This window comes from Misgurnus anguillicaudatus, unplaced genomic scaffold (genome assembly GCF_027580225.2).
Source record: "Misgurnus anguillicaudatus unplaced genomic scaffold, ASM2758022v2 HiC_scaffold_29, whole genome shotgun sequence".
NCBI lineage: Eukaryota > Metazoa > Chordata > Actinopteri > Cypriniformes > Cobitidae > Misgurnus > Misgurnus anguillicaudatus.
The window spans coordinates 8,151,516-8,171,010 of record NW_027395279.1 but is presented as its reverse complement, the minus strand read 5'-3'; the positions used below and the strand labels follow the sequence as shown (position 1 = coordinate 8,171,010).

The following is a 19,495-nucleotide window of genomic DNA, read 5'->3' as shown; positions in this document are numbered from 1 at the left end:
ATGAAAATGATGAAACAACATACATGGTATAACTAAGCTTTTCATAAGACATACACAAGCATAACTAAAGATCCTTGCACACTGAAATCCGAACAATAATTTGATCACACATAGAAAACTTGCACAGTGAGTCCAATGCGTATGAATTGATGTTGCGGAAAAATGTGCGAATTCGAGACTTTATAACATTGGCGTTATTCATTACAAGTAAATGAATGACAGTATCAACAAGCTAACTTGCTAACCTGAGCACAAAACGTGTAAAATCTTTAATTCAACTCTTGTTTTGAGATTAATTTGTTTTCTAAGCTTCTAAGCCAAAATGGGGCAGTCAAGGTCTAATGGTTAGAGAGTCGGGCTTGGAACCCAAAGGTTCCCGCTCCAAGTCCCTGCTATGCGTACAAAGTACGTGTGGCTATAAAAATCTATCGTGGCGCGTCCAATTCCAATGATGAAATTTGCATCACACGCACTGTACAGTGAATCCTCGCATATGAAAAAATGTGCTAAAAATTTGAGTCTTTATAACGTTGCCGTTATTCACTACAAGTGAATGAATGACATTAGCAACAAGCTAACTTGTTAAATAAGGTTCCCGCTTTGAGTCCTCGCTACGTGTACAAAGTACGTGTGCTATAAAAATCCAACGTGGTGTGTACTATTCCGATGACAAAATTTTCTGTCACACGCACTGTACGGGGATCGTCGCATATGAATAAATTTGAGTCTTTATAACATTGGCGTTATTCATTGCAAGTAAATGAATGACATTATCAACAAGCTAACTTGCTAACCTGAGCACAAAACTTGTATAATATTTCATTCACCTTTTTTTAGAAATTACTTTTAATTTTCGAAGCTGTTCTGCAATTATCTGCCAAAAGAGGGCAGTCATGGCCTAATGGTTAGAGAGTCGGGCTTGGAACCCAAAAGTTTCAGCTCCAAGTCTCCACTATGCGTACAAAGTACGTGTGGCTATAAAAATTCACCGTGGCGCATACAACTCTGATGAAGAAATTTGCGTCGCACGCACTGTACGGGGATCCTCGCATACGAAAAAAATTGCTAAAAAATTTGCGTCTTTATAACGTTGGCGGTATTCACTACAAGTGAATGAATGACATTAGCAACAAGCTAACTTGCTAACTTGAACACAAAACTTGTATAATCTTTCATTCACCCTTTGTTTTGAAATTAATTTGTTTTCTAAGCTGTTCTGCAATTATCTGCCAAAATGGGGCAGTAATGGTCTAATGGTTAGAGAGTCGGGCTGGAACCTAAAAGTTTCAGCTCCAAGTCTCCACTATGCGTACAAAGTACGTGTGGCTATAAAAATTGAGTGTGGCGCGTACTATTCTGATGAAGAAATTTGCGTCACATGCACTGTGCGGGGATCCTCGCATGCAAAAAAATTTGAGTCTTTATAACATTGCCATTATTCACTACATTAGCAACAAGCTAACTTGCTAAAAAAGGTTCCCGCTCCGAGTCCCCGCTATGTGTACAAAGTACATGTGGCTATAAAAATCCAACGTGTTGCATACTATTCTGATGACAAAATTGGGGTCACACACACTGTACGAGGATCCTCGCATACGAAAAAATTAGTAAAAAAATTATAGTCTTTATAACGTTGGCGCTATTCGCTACAAGTAAATAAATGACATTAGCAACAAGCTAACTTGCTAACCTGTACACAACTTGTATAATTTCATTCACCCTTTGTTTTGAAATTAATTAGTTTCCTAAGCTGTTCTGCAATTATCTGCCAAAGGAGGGCAGTCATGGCCTAATGGTTAGACAGTCGGGTTTGAAACCCAAAAGTTCCAGCTCAGAGTCTCCGCTATGTGTACAAAGTATACATTAGGCTATAAAAATCCAGCGTGGCGCGTATTATTCTGATGACGAAATTTGCGCCAGGTGTACTGTACAGGGATCCTCGCATATGCGTCAAAACAAAACTATACTTCATACTTTATCTCCAATTCGCTTGTACGGTGGCTTTGACTTGTCAAAATACCTTAATATCTTATAGCACTATTAAGTAAATATCTGTGTGAAATTTTCACAAAATGAACATGACAGACGCTATATATATATATATATATATATATATATATATATATATATATATATATATATATATATATATATATATATATATATATATATATATATATATATATATATATATATATATATATATATATATATATATAACTTTTAGGGTTGTATTCATACTGGTAAATTTCTAGCCCATTTAAGCAAATATGTTATATGTCAGATAGTGATGCTAATGTCCAAATGAACACAGCTCACAATAATTAATAATTTACTTTTTTCTCTACATGACAATATAAACATTGTAAAAATATAACCTTGATATCAATGCGATATTAAATCAATGCGAAATTTTGAATCACAGACAGCCAGACCACGGTCCTGGCACTGTGTACATATAATGCAGCAAATATATAATCATTACCTTGGCATTGATAAGAGGTGTTGTGGCGGCCATACTCGACGTGATAAGATCAACAAATTGCGTTTGATCTTGGCGCTGCACCTCGCTGCAAAACTGAGCCAGCCAATGAGAATACGCCTGCAGAGCAGCCAATGACTGCGCATGGCTATAAAACACAAAAACATTTAACACGTGTCCTGTGCATATGAAAAATTCTGCAGTGACAGCGTCTGAATTACTCACACGTCTATCAGGTCGGGTTTGAGAACTGACGGCACGGCCATTTCGACATCGTACAGGCTGATCTGAGAACCGTAACACGACACTTCCACCAGTCTGTGAAGACAAAGACTTCCACCATTATTATGATCCATATAAAGCATTTGCGCAATACTGAAAACTATTTTTGCCAAAAAGGGAAATACTTTCAAAAGTGGAGAAAGTGATTGCGTAAGGCCTTGATAAAAACATGAAAAGCACATCATAATGTAATAAACTGAAGGAATAAAGTTAGGGGCTGACCTCTGCACAATGGCAAGAGCGTCATTAAAGCGACCGCTAAAAACATCGCCGGTGAAGAACTCAGCCAGACGTCCCACAGCCTGCAGCAGAGAGCTGAGATCTCTCAAAGCACAATGCAGACGTCTGCAGTCGGCCTCAGCTGTGATGTTCAGCCTGCGACCTGCTTACACACAAACACATGAAGAAGTGCAAAACCACTTAACAACAACAGCACACAAAACAGATGAAGAACAGAACCACTACAAACCTCATTTAACTGAGCAAACGTTACTGTTTCCAGATACTAAAACAAGATCAGAAGAGCGATACTAGACACATACACTATAATTACTATATACACACACAGACTAAATACAGTTAATTGACACTATGGTGTTGCGGTTTGTGTAAAACTATCATCATGTTTCAACCTGTCGGTAGGTGTATAACTGACTCGAGCTTGATGATAGGTTGTGCTTTTATACACACACATACTAATAAAAATGTCCCGGGGCTGTAAAGTATATTTAACATGCACTGAAGAATAGCTGCAAAACAAACGAGGAAATGAAGCTGTCAAAATATCACATGACTAGTAAATTCCTCTTTGTGCGTTGATATGTTAAGAAATGAGTTTTGGCTACACAAAGACATTTGAAGTTACTTTTCCAAACTTTAGTAAACTAAAACTACTTTCTCTCCATACATTTTGGCACTGTATGAAACAAGTCTTATCTATGTGATGCTGCATATAACATTTAGTTCATAATGAATGGATGAAAACAAAGAGAAACTGACTTGTTCCAGATGTAACAATGAACTGCTGAAGTCCGAGATAAATGTCGAGATCATCCTGGAGAACTGGAAACTGAAACAAACACACACACACACAGTCATGTAAATGGTGAATAAAAAAAGATTAAGCAGAAAAAGAACCCTTTAGCCATTCTGATCAATCTGCAATTATACATTTATTAAAAAATAAATATTCAAAACGTACTGCATTCATTTTGTTTGTTTATTCAAATGCACTTTTTAAAAGTGAACTGCATAAAAATATTTCACTTATGCCAACTAATATTTAGAAATAAAATGAAAGAAAAGAATCAAGCAGTTAAGTCAAACCATTTTTTTTTGGCATCCAAAAACAATGTTTACCTGTGGCTTTTTATACACATTTGTTTATTACAACAAACAATGATTTGACATCATAAATCATTCAGAACTGCTTTGCATTTTCATAAAAGAGAATCAATTTGACATCAAATTCTGCATCCATATTAAACACCTGCAGTATTACACTTGCAAAAAAGAAGATGATTGCTCCCAGAACAAAGTGAGAAACACACAGATGCTCACATACACAGACACATACAAATAAACACACACACACACACACACACACACACACACACACACACACACACACACACACACACACACACACACACACACACACACACACACAAACATGCACAAGCACACAGACAGACAGACAGACACACACAAAAACATGTACACAAAAATGCACACACACACACACACACACACACACACACAAAAATGCACAAACACAAACATGCACACAAACAAGTACACAAAAATGAACAAACACAAACATGCACACACACAAATAAACAAGCACACAAACAAACAAGTACACAAATCTCACAAACATGCACAAGCACACACACACACACACACACACACACACACACACGAACACACAGACGCACACACACAAACACAAACATGCACACTACACAAACAAGCACACGCATGCACACAAAAATGCACAAACACACAAACAAACAAACAAGTACACAAAAACGCACAAACATGCACAAGCACACACACACACACAAACATGCGCACACACACGCAGCCAAGCACACGCACACAGGCAAGCACACGCACACAGGCAAGCGCACACACACAGGCAAGCGCACGCACGCACACAAACGAACACATATAGACAGACACACAAACAAACAAGCACACAAAAATGCACAATTACAATCATGCACACAAACAAACACACGCATGCATGCACACACACACACACACACACACACACACACACACACAAACAAGCACACACGCACACGCACAAGCACGCACACACAAAAACAAGCAACCGCACACAAACAAGTGCAAACGCACACTAACAAGCACACACGCGCACAAACTAGCGCACAAACAAGCGCACACACGCACAAACAAGCGCACGCACGCACACAAACGAAGCACACGCACACAAACACACAAACACATAATTGCATGTGCATTGCGCAAGCACATTCACACACACAAAACACATGCACACACAAAAACATGTGCACAAACTAGGGATGCACCGAATCCCTAGTTTCGGATTCGGCCAAATACTTGGCTTTTTGACGGGGTTCGAGTTCGGCCAAATCCTAGATTTTTTTCCCACCGAACCGAACCCTGGGCTTGCGTTATGCTGGTTGACGTCACGCGGCCATTGATTACACACATCGGGTGCTGACGTGGAGATAAGCTTTTTCTGTGGCGGTTCACATTTCGTGGACGCACCTGGAAAAATGAGCATGTCGCACCGCATCGCTTTCATTATGTATAGGCTTATGGTAATTGTCAAAATAGATTTCCCACTTGTTATCCTGGCATAATGTTGCCTATCCTCTTTTTTACAGTTAAAATTAAATAAAATGAAAAATACACTGCTGTGGACATCGTTTACTTCATTAATGTGTTTTACTGTGTTAATGGAATAAGGATGCGAGTAGGATTCGGTATTCGGTTTCGAAAAAATCTGGATTCGGTGCATCCCTAGCACAAACACACGCACACAGACACATGCACAAACACACACAAGTGCACACACAGACACAATCACATACACAAACCCACACAAACAAACACATACACACACACAAACAAAACACGTACACATACACGCACAGACAAGCACACAAACACACTCAGACACAAACATGTACACAAACACACAAACCTAGACACAAGCATGTACACAAAAAGGCACAAACACCACACAAACAAACAAACAAACAAACAAACAAACAAACAAACATGCACAAGCACACACACAAACATGCACAAGCACACACACAAACATGCACAAGCACACACACGCACACGCACACACACACACATAAAAACAAGCACACACAAAAACTTACCAGGACAGAAAAGGTCTGAGATGGCAGCAGCTCCATCACCTTGGCAACCACTTCCAAACTCTGACGCAAGTATCGCTGCCACTCCGTCTGTTTCTATAGAAACCAAAGGCAGAAGACAGTTACATCCTATGATTCTGCCAAACAGAAATTCTGCTCCACCTCATACAAAAGCATGTGTACAGCTGTGTCCAAATCAGCCCACATATTCCTATATAGTGCACTATTTAACATGACAGCCATTATTTAGTGCACTCATTTAATTAAATCCCATGATGCACTGCAATAAGTGTATAACTGATGTATGTCAACAGCTAGATGCTACTCATTCACACTTTGGACACAACCCATGTTTGTTCGGTTCTTACATCGTCATCGAGCGTTTCGTCGTCCAGTTCCTCAAGTTCACTCTGGTTTAATCTGAACTGAATCCTGTTGAGAACTTCTCGCAACAGCAGAACAAGAGCATCTTTATACCTAAACAATCACGCACGCACACAAAAACATTAACACTTTGTTCAAATACAGTAAACAGTAACTTTTACACTGAATAATACTTCTTCAGCATTTATTAATCTTAAAAGTCCCTGTTGTGAGAATCAAGTTTAAATAGTTATTTAAATGACTTAGTGCTGTTTTAAATAGGCTTTAAGACACACCATGTGCAAATGGTTTGAAAAGTGAAGCGGTTTAAAATCACCTCGGTTTCCTACCGAAAACAAAATTAGTTTTGCAAATGTGCAGCTCACGTATGCATTGTGAAACTGAAATTAGCAACGATGCATCTGAAACAGCCAAATGTAGCATCTACGTACATGTACATCTATGGTTTTCCATAAAACTTTCAAGGGCCTTGAATTTTTTCCCCCAGACGCAAAATAAAAAGTTGCACCTAATAACTTTAGTTAATGCAAAATAAACTACCATAATTGAAACATTTACTTGATTAACAAATGCTGTGAAAATATATTGCTCATTGTTAGTTCTTGCTAGCTAATGCATTAACTAATGCTAATAAAAAAAAACGTATTGTAAAGTTTTACCTAGCAAACTAATTAAACAGTTAACTTACTTAATGCACAGATAAACACACCTGTTAATGACGCTGTCTCTGTCAGCCAATCGGCTTCTGATCTTGGTGGTCAGGTAGTCCAGGAATATACTCCAGATATCGAGACAGGCCAGGTAACCCTCGTGACTCGGCTACCAGAAAATAAAGTTGACTATCAGGTATACAAATCGTAGTTCTCTCTCTATTTTATGTTAACTACAAGCCTATTCTGTACATCTACACATATTAGTTAAGTGAATTAAACAATGCTGAAACTGAGACAAAAGAGATGATGTCATATTGTTGAAAATAAGAGGAACAGGAAAAGATTCAAATCAAGAATGATAAAAAATGTAAACGTGTAAGCGTGAAGATGAATATGATTAGATTGGCAGTTCCTGGAACTTACAGTAAAGGTGTTTACCTGGTTAAAGGTGTATTTGAAGAGCAAAGCTAAAAACTCCACTAAGGGAAACTGGGCGTTAGATTCAATCCTCCGCAGGTGAACACTAACAAAAAGTCTCAGGAAATCTGTGAACTTTTCCACATAGCTGAGAGAGAAAGAAAAGGTTAGAAAGATTATTAAGTTGCATTGAAGTTAATGAAGCAACTAAGCTAAGTCTCCCTGCTCACCTTTCATCTAGTTCCTGTAGCCGGTTTTTGATCGTGTGCGTGTTGCCGTGCGAATGTGTGTTTGTGAGTCTCTGTAGCAGGTAGAACGTCTGTTGAAACATACGGAGCAAAAACTCCTCAAAGTCCACAGGGACGCAGTTTTTGCACATCAGCTCATTTATGCAGTTCATGGCCATGACGCCCAGTCGGGCGCGTTCGGCGTGCCCGACCATCTGACCGGTCCTGCAGTGTCCATCGTCGCCGTTGGCTGGGAGACGTCCGTGGACGGAGCCCCCGTTTGAAGTTGGCAGATGTTTAGTTTTGATTGGCTGCTGGCATCCGAAGCGAGCGAAATGAAAGATGGACGCTAGGAGGGATGGAGTGATGGAAGAGGAAAGAGGAATCCAGCTGAAAAGATGAGCCAGACATTCCAGTGCTAGCAGACATAGAGAGCCGCTTTCAGAATCCAGGATCATCGCTGCTCTGTCGCCCGACAAAATACCTACAGAACACAGTTAAAATTGCTTTTTTAGTACTTTTAACTAACTAATTTACTAGCCAGGCTACAAAAAGCAATTTAATCCTTTTTAAATTATAATTGTTAACTTTCTAGACAGCTTCAGTACATATCGTCAAGAGCCACTGTGATTACTTTTGTTTGCCTTTATCTTCTTTTTCTTAAAGACACAACACCTAATAACTTGTATTATATGGATAACTGTTGTATATTTACAGCAAATTTTCAATTTTTTATTAACTAACCTTTGGAATTTTGTAAAAATCCATCTGTTGAGGTCTCAGGGAGACTTTAGATTATCTAGGTCCAATGCAGGAAAACACCCTAGTCAGGTGACCATGTTCATTTTATATCAAGTTTAGTGTAAAATAAATTTAATAATTTTTCAAAAAATACCCCACTGTCATTTATTAGATCGTACGTCATTCAGGTATTTACATCAGCATTATAATTGCTATATTACCTACAATGCACTACTTTAAATAGGCTTACTATTTTAATAATTGTGATATATTGCTACTTGCGTTACCTAAAGGAAGTCAGTTTAACACTATATTCACACCAACCAGCACAAAACAAAAGGGTCATAAAAATTCCATCGTAATCAACTATTATGAATTATTTTCATTTTTAATTAATAACTTACAAGATGAGCCCATAAGTTAAAAAATGTGTTTTTATTTGCGAAGAGATGAAGAAACGGAGCGTAGATGCAAATACGAACAAATCAAATGCCAAAATATGCAGATCTGTCAGCCTATGACATCAAAGTATCACAAAGGAGTTTCGAGACCAGTGTTTACTTTTTGCTCTCTTGCAGAACTTTACGTTACGTTTTATATGCAATTGCAGGGCTGGGGATTACATTTACATTTAAGTTGTAACTGTAATCAGTTTTTTCCGTCGCTGCTAAAAATAATCCGTCAAAAAACGGAAAATGTTTGGTTAACGCAACCTCTGGACTCACCTGACTCTCTAGAGTTGGGAGATGGAGGTGGGGTGGTAACCGTAACACTGTGCTTGCCCCATACTGTCTCCAGTATACCTGTTAGAAAGAGAACAGTTAACATCCACTATCGTCAAGGATCTAGCGCTATCGGACCATTTCTGCGTGTACTTTGATTAAATGATCTCTCCTGTGATCTGTCGATGTCAAAAGAACACCAAAATAATAACACCATAATCTTACATAAACCATTTGAGGACAGATACCCAGTTTTCCAGTTTAAGGCAGTGGTTCTCAAGGTTATTCCTGGAGGACCACTGCTCTGCACATTTTGTTTGTGTCCCTTATTTAACTCACCTGATTCAAATCATCACATTATTAGTTATTCAGATGAGAGAGACATACTAAATGTGCAGAGCAGTGGGCCCCAAGGAACAGAGTTGAGAGCTACTTAAGTCATACTTAAAAGGGAGGGATATCTATGTGAACATACTAGGTAACCATAAATCTGAGTGGACATCTTTGACATGTGGAGTCCCGCATGGCTCTATTCTTGTACCTCTTCCATTTAATTGGTATATGCTCCCACTTGGCCAAATAATGAAAACTGCTTACACCACAGCTATGCAGACCACACCCAGATAGACTTAGGGCGCACTCACATTATCCCAACCAAACCAAACTATGCCCCAGCGCGATTGTCACCCCTCCCTACTCCCCCAGATGCACGCACTCACACTGTACTTTTATCGATCTGAGCCCGAGCACGCTTTCATCATTAAGATGCGATGTTTTGAAAAAAAAAGGAAGTAAAGCGCTCTCAACACTGGAACCTATCGTAATGTTAAGTCTGTGTTTTTTATTCGGAGTCGTTTGGTGCACGATTACAGACAGCCCTCTCACATGTCATCATATTGCTTAGTTGATCTGTCACGTGTGCAGCTCGGACATTCACCTAACCCTGCTGCGCGCATCAAAAGGTTTTTACGGCGACAGGTGAAGGTGAGTGGTCGCGCAATTGACGTGTTTACCTTTTAAATTGCGCTTAGGTGTGATTTCGCTCACGCCTGCGCCTTCCGCGCCTGAGCCCAAGTGAACCGCGCTCCAGCCCACCTCTGCAACCCGGCCGGGGCGCAATTAACCAATCCGTGCCCGGGCGGGATACAGAGCGATCACACTAGTCAAACGAACCAGGCTTTGGGGGTCAAACGCACCCGAGCGCGGTTTGGTTTGGATAGTGTGAGTACGCCCTTAGGCCTATCACCTAATGACTATAACCCCATTGACTCCCTTTGACAGTGCATTGATGAAATTAACAGTTGGATGCATCTAAACTTCCTCAAGTAAAAAAAAAGACTTTTACTGAAGTCATTGTATTTGGAAAAAAGATGAACTCTGAAGGATCTAAAGGGGTCTAAAGACACAAAATAAAGTCAGAAATGTTGTAATGGTGTAATCTTAAGAGTCTGGCCTTCATTTCAGTAGTAATGTGAAAGCGATAAGCAAATCAGCTTACTGAGATATTGCCAAGGGTAGATGTTTTGCTTCAAGACACGATTTAGAGAAAGTTGTTCAAGCTTTCGTCATAAGCAGAGTGGATTGTTGCATGGACTTCTTACTGGGATTAAAAGCTAATACAGAACACTGCTGCCAGAATCCTGACCAGAACCAAAAAAATTCAAGCATTTTACCCAGTCCCCGGGTACTTACGCTGGTTTCCAGTTACATTTAGAATAGATTTAAAAGTATTATTACTCATTTATAAATCACTAAAGGGCTTAGGACCTAAATACATTGCAGACATGATTATTATGTAGAAACCTAACAGATTACTCAGATCATTCGGATCAAGAGAAATAGAAATACCAAAAGTTTACTCAAAACAAGGTGCGTCAGCATTTAGCTATTGTGTGACCCGTAGTTTGAATTAGCTTTCAGAAGAGATTAGATGTGCTTCAACAATTTTTAAATGTAGATTAAAACCACATCCGTTTAACATCTGTATGAATGAACACTGTGCAGCTTCACACTTATAAACTAAATTGTATTTCCTTTTAATTATTATTATTTTAATACTTCATGCAAGCTATTTCAATTCTTATAGCAGGTTGTGGGATCTCTCACCAGTCAGGAGATTCAGTACGGTGGGTATTTGATCTGACAGAAGTTTCTTGAGTTCTTCTTTCCGAGCGACGCTCAAGTCTTCCCTCGGACAGACCAACTCTTCTGAGGTCATCTTCAGCAAAACCAAACCCAGCGGAGCTAGAGATGGTGACTGTATCAACTACAACAGCAAAGATTTACATTTAAATTCATGCATTTGCCAGTCATTTTATCTATAGCAACTCAAAGTGCATTCAATCTATACATATCATTAGCATGTGGGAATCGAATCCCAACCTTTTATCCTGAATATGTCCTTTTATTTATCATAAGCTAAATGCATGCACGACCACATCTTGTATTGTGTCTTGTAAACAACCATCTTACAAGCATACATAACGATCCGGCCAAATATGCCCAGCAACAATTATTCAGGCATCCACCCCGAATCCTCATCTGCTCTCAAAAGTTTTGCTCAAAGCTTTGAGTGTTAGCTCACAACAGGTATCATTAAAAAACACCTACTCACCAAACACTCAATCATTACCTTAAAACAAGGGTTTAAGGCCAAAGAAGCATGCTCAGAAGTTGTCCTTAAAAATGCATGTAAATATCAGGTGTAAACATTGATTCTGTGATCACATGACCGGTATCAGCTGTCAACATCAGACGTGAATGGTATGTAACACTAATCTGTACCTGCAAGGTGTTGCTGAAGAAATCATGGTAGAACATCGGCCAATCCTGCCGTCCGATGTCGACGATGACTTTGCAGAGTTTGTTTCTGATGAAGAAAGGCAGCAGTGCATGCTGGGATAGCAGAAGCTTGGGCAGACAGCTACGCAGTTCTGCTTTGTCTTCACTGGCCACACCAACCCACATCTTATTAACCAGATTCTACACGGAAAGACAAATTAGGTTTTATCTTTCTGGATCAATACATTCCTTACACCTGACTTAAAAGCAAACTAAAAGATAAGGTAAATATTTAAAGCTGCAATGTGTAAATTTTGCCTTTGTATAAACATTAAGTCGCATGTACTTTACATACTTGTCTTTGTTGTGAAATAGATGACATTTCCTGTGAAATGCAGCTGACAGCTCAACTTGTAAGTCATTATTACAAGCTTACCGGTGTGAATAGTGGTAGAGTAAAGGCTGATTATCTGTTAATTCTATGCGGACCGCAAGCATTGTGATTGGTCTGCTAGAATATCTAAAAATTGCTTTACATTTCCTCCTGTGCATTTCCGCATGCGACGGTAAATGCAAAGATGGACCAAGTTGAGGAGCAATATTTAACAACACAAGATCGCTGCTGATGCTTTCCCAACAACGTACACTCCCAACAACGTACACACCAAGCTGATTCTTCTTCGGCTTTTGCCTTGATATTGTAGCATGCTGTGGACATTGCCTACTAGCGATCTGCATTTGTAATGAAGGGTGTCACGAAATCGAAATTTAAATCGAACAAAATTAAGTCACAACCTCGAACTTTGAATTAAAAAATGGATGTCCATGTCAAGTCCGGTTGGCTTGCCAAGCAGGAAAAAAACACACGCGTTGAGTGCTGCGAGTCAACCTCATTTAAACTTAGCTAGCTACAGCCAGTTAAAAGATAGCATGGCAGATGCAGGAGACACCACGCGAGCTGCCCTTTACATAGGAAACAAAAAACAGCAGAGCGGCGTCTGTGACAGGACCGGTCTTTTCTCTGAACTGAGATCTGTTTAAGTTTCACAACAACTTATTTCAGTTGCTTAAGAGTTATGAAAACAGCATTTAAACATGTCTTATTGGGGTATAGTCTCACAATCTTGTCTGACGGTAATAAAAGCGCGTTTTTAAGGTGCAAAGTACTGACAGGAATGTTCATCTGACAGGAAGTTTCGTTTTATCAGGTATGTGTGTGTACCAAATTTTTCCACTGGCAGCACGACTAACATGGCAGGGCATCTCCGGCTTCAAGGTCAGATATTATATTTCATAAAAGTCTAGTCTAAAAATTGCATAGCAACCTGTTCTTTAAAATATAACCAAACCGAGGATTTGTAGAATCGTGATACCCCTATTTGTAATTGAATGTTGATGCGAATAACGTTACAGAAGCATCAATAAAAACAGACACGTAGCCTCCAGTGTAGAGGCTCCTACGCAGAAGTATAAATCAGCCTTAAGGAGATTTCAACACTGATTGTTTATGTACTTGCTCAATAACCAGTTTTCTTTTGTTAGTTCTTCTACTTTAGACAGCTTCAGCAGTAACAACATAAACAAACGGCTTTCGTGGATCAAACGTAACTTCCAGTAAACTCCGCTAAGAATCAATTACAACAAAGTCTTTTTACAGTAGTTTTTTCTGATAACAAGCAAAATAAACAACAAGTAGATTACCTTAGTTCAAATTAGTGGTGGGCGATAAACCTATAGACATGATTAACTGGTAGAAATTTGTCAACCGGTAGAGATTTTGGACTATCGTCTCTATCGGGGTTACACGCCCACGTCACGCTCTTGTGCGCGTGGTCACGAGAACGTAATGTTTGTACATGTATTTAAAAACCGCAGTTTTAAAACAAATTATTTTAAGCCATTGAAACAAACAACAGATCTATATGCGTGCGCTTTTTCTCTGTGTGAGGAGCGCGCAAGATGCGCAACTGCTGCTCTTTATCTGTCTGTCAGGAGCGCGCAAGTCGCGCAACTGCTGCTCATTAAGCTCGTGAACTTTTTTCCAGCTTTATTAGCCATATGCGTCATTCCCGCCTTTGCAAGTATCCTCATAAACTCGACCATTTAGGGCTTAAGAGAAAATGAACAGCTAAAACAGAGCAAAAATGCACGTTTAACATTGGGTCCGGACTTTGCTCTTAAAGGGGAAGTAACCTAATTTGGCTCCTGTCTGTCACTCATGTTTATGAAAAAGCATTAAGAGAAAATCTCTCACTGCTCTTGACAAAATTACTTTTCTACCTTAAACAAAAAATATATATACATACATACATAATTACTTCTTCTTATTCCTTTATCATTGACTGTTTATTTTCAGAGAGCTTGAGTTTAGTTTGTTTGTATCTTCTTTTTATGCTTGTATAAGGTTTTTGTGAGAATTATGAACATTTCTATGGTATTAAAGATTTTAATAACAGAAAAAACCTTATTAAAACATGAAAAACCTCTACGGTGATACATATCGTTATCATGATATAAAATGAATCCTATCGTGATAAAAGATTTTGGTCATATCGCCCACCCCTAGTTCAAATCATAGCTAAAGTGTATCAAAAACTACACTTAGCTAACGTTATACAGTGTAAAATGTGTACTATATAATGTATACAATCTTAACTACAGATCGGCTGCCAAACCTCCCATCAAATAGTGGTAATCCATGATCGCCATCTTCCCTCATCTTTAGATATCCACATTTTTTTTATTTTTGACGAGGTATTTTTTCAGAGTTCAGTTTAGCCACTAGTCAGGCCATTAAACAAATAGAAAACGGAAGTAAAGTTCCACTCAGATGCGTAACCGTGTCACAGAACGCGTTCGCATTTTAGCACTTCCGGTTTCACCTTCCCAAAGTCAAAGGGTTTTTTTGGAGTTTTGGTTAAAAGTATTAAATATTTAGGATTAGCGCAAGCCCAAGATATTTTCACATTTTATTCTACGACATAAAACACACCAGTAATACCCCCACTTTTTTTTCTAACTTTTTGAAGCGTTTTCGCATCTTAAAAAGGGGCGGTTCCTAATACGTTGCTACAAGACTACAGATGTTGGGAACTTTAAACGCCATCACGTATGAAGATTTCAAAAACACCACAACATGGGCACAACTCCCAACAAAGATTCATCCACAGAAAATTTAATTATCAAGGAACATGTTTTCAAATGTTTTAATAAAATTTGAAAGAGTCATAGTAAGCGTGGTGATGATGACGAAAAAATTAAGCAATTTTGTCTACGGTTAGCTCTTATTCCTAGTAAATGTATTTAGACTTTCATTCATAAAAGTTGTGTTCATCTGTGAAGATTATCTCATTGGACTAAACGTGTATTAGGGCTGTGACGATTAATCGTGCAAATGCGCGTTTTCTCAATGAATGAATTTGAATGAATTACGGTGAAATGCAGCCACATCCAAAAGCCAGAGGGCGCTCTCGTGTAGAAACACCATTTGTGCCACAGAAGAAGCATTATAAACGCTATTCCAGGAAATGTCTAAAGGAATATTTATATCGCTGTTCTTCAGATTGTTTCAGGTATTTTCGTGATGATAAAAATATTTTAATTGTGTTTGACAAGTGTAAACGACTCAAACTCATAATGATTCTAGATTGATAAGGACTTCCTATTATCACAGAGTTGTAGTACACGCACAAGCTGTGCATGAAACACAGAATCGGAGCCTTGCGATTCAGAATTGATTTCGCGCAGGTCTTTTTAATGGGGAACGCGATGTATCGTCACAGCCCTAACGTGTATAATTGTCATAAACCTTTATTAAATACAGAGCTTATTTTTTGCCCACTAAACTTCCGGCCTACAATAATGTGTCATCCCTGCGGCACTCTGATGTAACATGCTACTGTTTTCCTATGAGATAGGGCATGTTTTTGTAACATGTGACATGACTGGCGTCATCGTTTACTTTGGGGTTTGTACATTTTGCATATGGTTAACATGTACTAATACACGCTTACACACCAAAGGAAATGTAAAAGCGTGAATCAGACCATAGTTGCTCTTTAAAACATGAATAAAAGAGTTAATTTTACCTCAAACACAGTAAGACTATACATCATGACGTATTCATTTCGGCTGTTGGAGAGAAAGTAGAGGCAGTGTCTCCAGGATCCAGACTGCCCCGCAAAACTGTTCAGCAGCTCTTCTGCGGGACAACAACACAACAGTCAAACATTAAACTGTGAGAACATGCAAAGATCAACAAAATTAAAAGTGCAAGTGTACGATGTTAAATTGTATAATAGCCCCTGCTTTCAACACCAAACAAAAACACGCTGTGTCTATCAATGGCACAGCAAACACAAGCATTTACACAAATACAATAAACAGGGCGTCTCGTTTATTTCGCCCAGACCTGTAGGGACAATCTTCTGTGTCAGTCTTATATTGCAATACAATTTTGTTAACTTAAACCCATTTGTATAAATGCAAAACACTTTTTCACACCAGCACCCAAAGCTGTTGAATCAACAATGCAGAACACCACAAGTCTAAGCCATCAAGACAAATCATCTGGTCTGGTGCATTTGCATGAAAATGGAAAAATTATTGCTTTGGTGGCTATTTTAAATTCCAAGAAAGATCAGATGACAGTACGTCCCTAATAAAACTCTGACATTAGTGTGGTCCAAGGACCTTACAGTGCATTTGATGTCTACGTTAAAGCAGCACAGGTATTGTGTTCCTGGGAATCAAACCCCTGACCTTGGTGTTGCTAGTGCATCAGATACTGCAGGATATTTTGTTATGGCAACATTATAAAACACTGAGCTTCTCTGAGCTAAAGTTTTTTTTTCTTACTGCGTGACCATAGTGTGATACAGTGTGATGACTATCACAGATATTTGTACAAGGCCACAAACAGTACGCTTGACTTGTTCACACACAATAATGCATCTGCGAGTGTTCTTCGGAGGCATTTTCCCAAATCTACTTTTGCATCGGCTAATACAGTACTAGAATACATTTTCTCTTTCCAATCCTGTTGTCTAGTTCATATCTAAAATAAAATTGAATTATTTGTATTATTTAGACATCTTTATGTTAAAGTTATGTTACTCTTTTGACCAGATTCTTTATAATCTAATTTCTACCCTTCCAATAAAGAGAAATATCAGTTTTGGTGTTACATTGGTGCGAGTAAACGATGACATGACAAAGTTTGAGTGTACTGTTGTTAAAAAACGAACAAGACAATTGGAATAAAGACATCTACAATTAAATCCACATAAACTTTCAGTATCTCAATGGCCAGGGTTAAGGCGGCCCGCCTAAGCTTGGAAACCCTACCGCCTTAACTGGGTCGTCAAAAAAATAAAATCGCTGCACAAAAGGCCGTCAAGTGCATCTCGGAGAATAGCCGCGCATCACACCGCATTCGGGGACGCGCGCCACACGGCCGAAATGAGAAAGACGTTTTCCAGACCATTGTCTGGAGGATAACTAGCCAGTTCATAAAACATCTTGGAGAATAGCGCAGACGCGCTTCACACCGCGAGCGTGCACGCGCACCACACGGCCAAAATGAGATAAGATGTGGTCCGTCATGTCTGGAGGATAGCCAGTTGATAAAACGCGTGTCTGTGAGAACTGTAAGTGGACTTAAGTTTTGGGTTTATTTAAGCCTGTTATTGTATTAGTCTATAGTTCTTGCAAATTTAAAGTAAGTTAGCTGGTGATTTTGTTGTTTGAGCAACCTGCTAAGGTTTCACGTGCCTGTTGATTAGATAGAATTGTTGAGCGCTCTTGCTCACTTTATTTATGTGCATTATTTACATGCTACAGTTACACTCCTTTAAGAGACTGTTTACACTTGGAATTAACATGCGTTTTCGTCGATCGGATCACAAGTGGACGACGTTAATGCCAGGTGTAAACGGTGTTCAAAACGTTTTGAGCTCGTCCACTTTCGACCACATCCAGAGGTGGTCGAAACCACTTTCGATCGGATCGCTTTGGAGTTGCGGAACACACATGTGGTTGAATGCGTTCTAACAGCCACACACGACCGCCTTCTCTCCGCCCATTTATCTAATCTGAGGTATTAAACACAAGTTTTACGTCTTTTTTGACTTCTGGCGTGAACATACGGTGAACAGTGCAATTTTTAGCCTTTCATTGATAAAACTAAGCGGCTGATCTCCGTAGTTTCGTTTTGAAAGCGTGTGAAAGTTGCGCGACCCTATTTCATCAATTGTGCTGAAAATTCACAGAAAGCTCTTACATACTCATGTACAAAACACTGTGCAGCATGTTTACTTGCTAAACAAGCAGTGGACTCCGACATAATATTAGTTTGCATCCATATAAACTCATAATTACTCCCGCTCGGGTTTGAATGACAGCAGAGAGACTCGCCCACCGTCTCACAGACCACCCCCTCATAGTATTCAGCACAGAAGCGGTCGAAAGTGGACAAAAGAGACGGATTTAAATACCAGGTGTAAACGTAATGTGTCTCTCTCGTCCACTTGTGATCCGATCGATGAAAACACATCTTAATACCAAGTGTAAACAGCCTCTTAAAGTGACAGTAGCCTGCTGCTTTCTGTGTCAGAAATGGGTTGATTCCATAACAAATATATTTACATTTAATACAGATGTATTAGTATTTGTATTTGTCATGTTCTGAATAATTAGTTTAAAACCATTATTAACTGTCTGGTTTTTACAATTTTCATTCAGGAGCAAAAATCTGCCTTTAAATTTGACAGGAATAAAGATTTGCTTTTTATCATGATAATTATCTATATATCGACTGACGACTGATATGGAAAACATTTTCTTGATCCTTTTTTTGGCCATATTGCCCAGCCCTACATAAACATTAAGCTCCACAACGGTATCGAAGTACAAAAAAGATGAGGACCTGGCAACACTCAACAAACAATGCCAAGATGGTGATTTATTGCAAAACGAATTATTATTTTGGTCAAAGCTGTGAATGATAAACACGTGAAACAGCAAAGCGTTGCTAGTTACTTCAGTGTCAATCGTCGTAGTTCAGGATTAGGTCTTGTTCTGTATAAACATGGGGATTTACTCCCATATTTAAATGTGGTTGTCATTCCCGAAGGTTTGCACTGTGTAGGCCATTGAAATTTTCCTGGTGAAATATTTGCTCTGGGTCTGATGAATTGCTTATGTCACAATGACCAACATCACAAATGTTTACGTTCTCGACCATATACAGCTGTATGTGCTAAGTTTCAGCATGTGACGTATTGGCACAGAATTTGGATTACATTCAACAGCTACTAAACAAATATAAACAAAACATTTCATGAAAATCAGGAGACACGATCTGAATCTTTTGAATGTCGTCTTTACTTCTACCTACCCATACAAATCTTATGACGCACGTCCC

At 38.9% G+C, this 19,495-nt stretch overlaps 1 protein-coding gene across 1 annotated transcript in view; it reads right to left on the bottom strand.

Moving 5' to 3' along the window:
• The window catches only part of LOC129421315 (exportin-6), a 33,729-nt gene that overhangs the window by 8,927 nt on the left and 5,307 nt on the right, over positions 1-19,495 (bottom strand). Inside the window, exons 3-15 of the mRNA XM_055176739.2 lie at positions 16,161-16,273; positions 12,076-12,273; positions 11,398-11,557; positions 9,295-9,372; positions 7,832-8,312; positions 7,623-7,749; positions 7,241-7,350; positions 6,516-6,624; positions 6,151-6,243; positions 3,764-3,833; positions 2,987-3,146; positions 2,708-2,800; positions 2,486-2,630 (exon numbers count right to left, since the gene is read on the bottom strand). Coding sequence (XP_055032714.1) covers positions 2,486-2,630; positions 2,708-2,800; positions 2,987-3,146; positions 3,764-3,833; positions 6,151-6,243; positions 6,516-6,624; positions 7,241-7,350; positions 7,623-7,749; positions 7,832-8,312; positions 9,295-9,372; positions 11,398-11,557; positions 12,076-12,273; positions 16,161-16,273 — 1,937 coding nt within the window. The remainder of the gene's footprint in view (positions 1-2,485; positions 2,631-2,707; positions 2,801-2,986; positions 3,147-3,763; positions 3,834-6,150; positions 6,244-6,515; positions 6,625-7,240; positions 7,351-7,622; positions 7,750-7,831; positions 8,313-9,294; positions 9,373-11,397; positions 11,558-12,075; positions 12,274-16,160; positions 16,274-19,495) is intronic.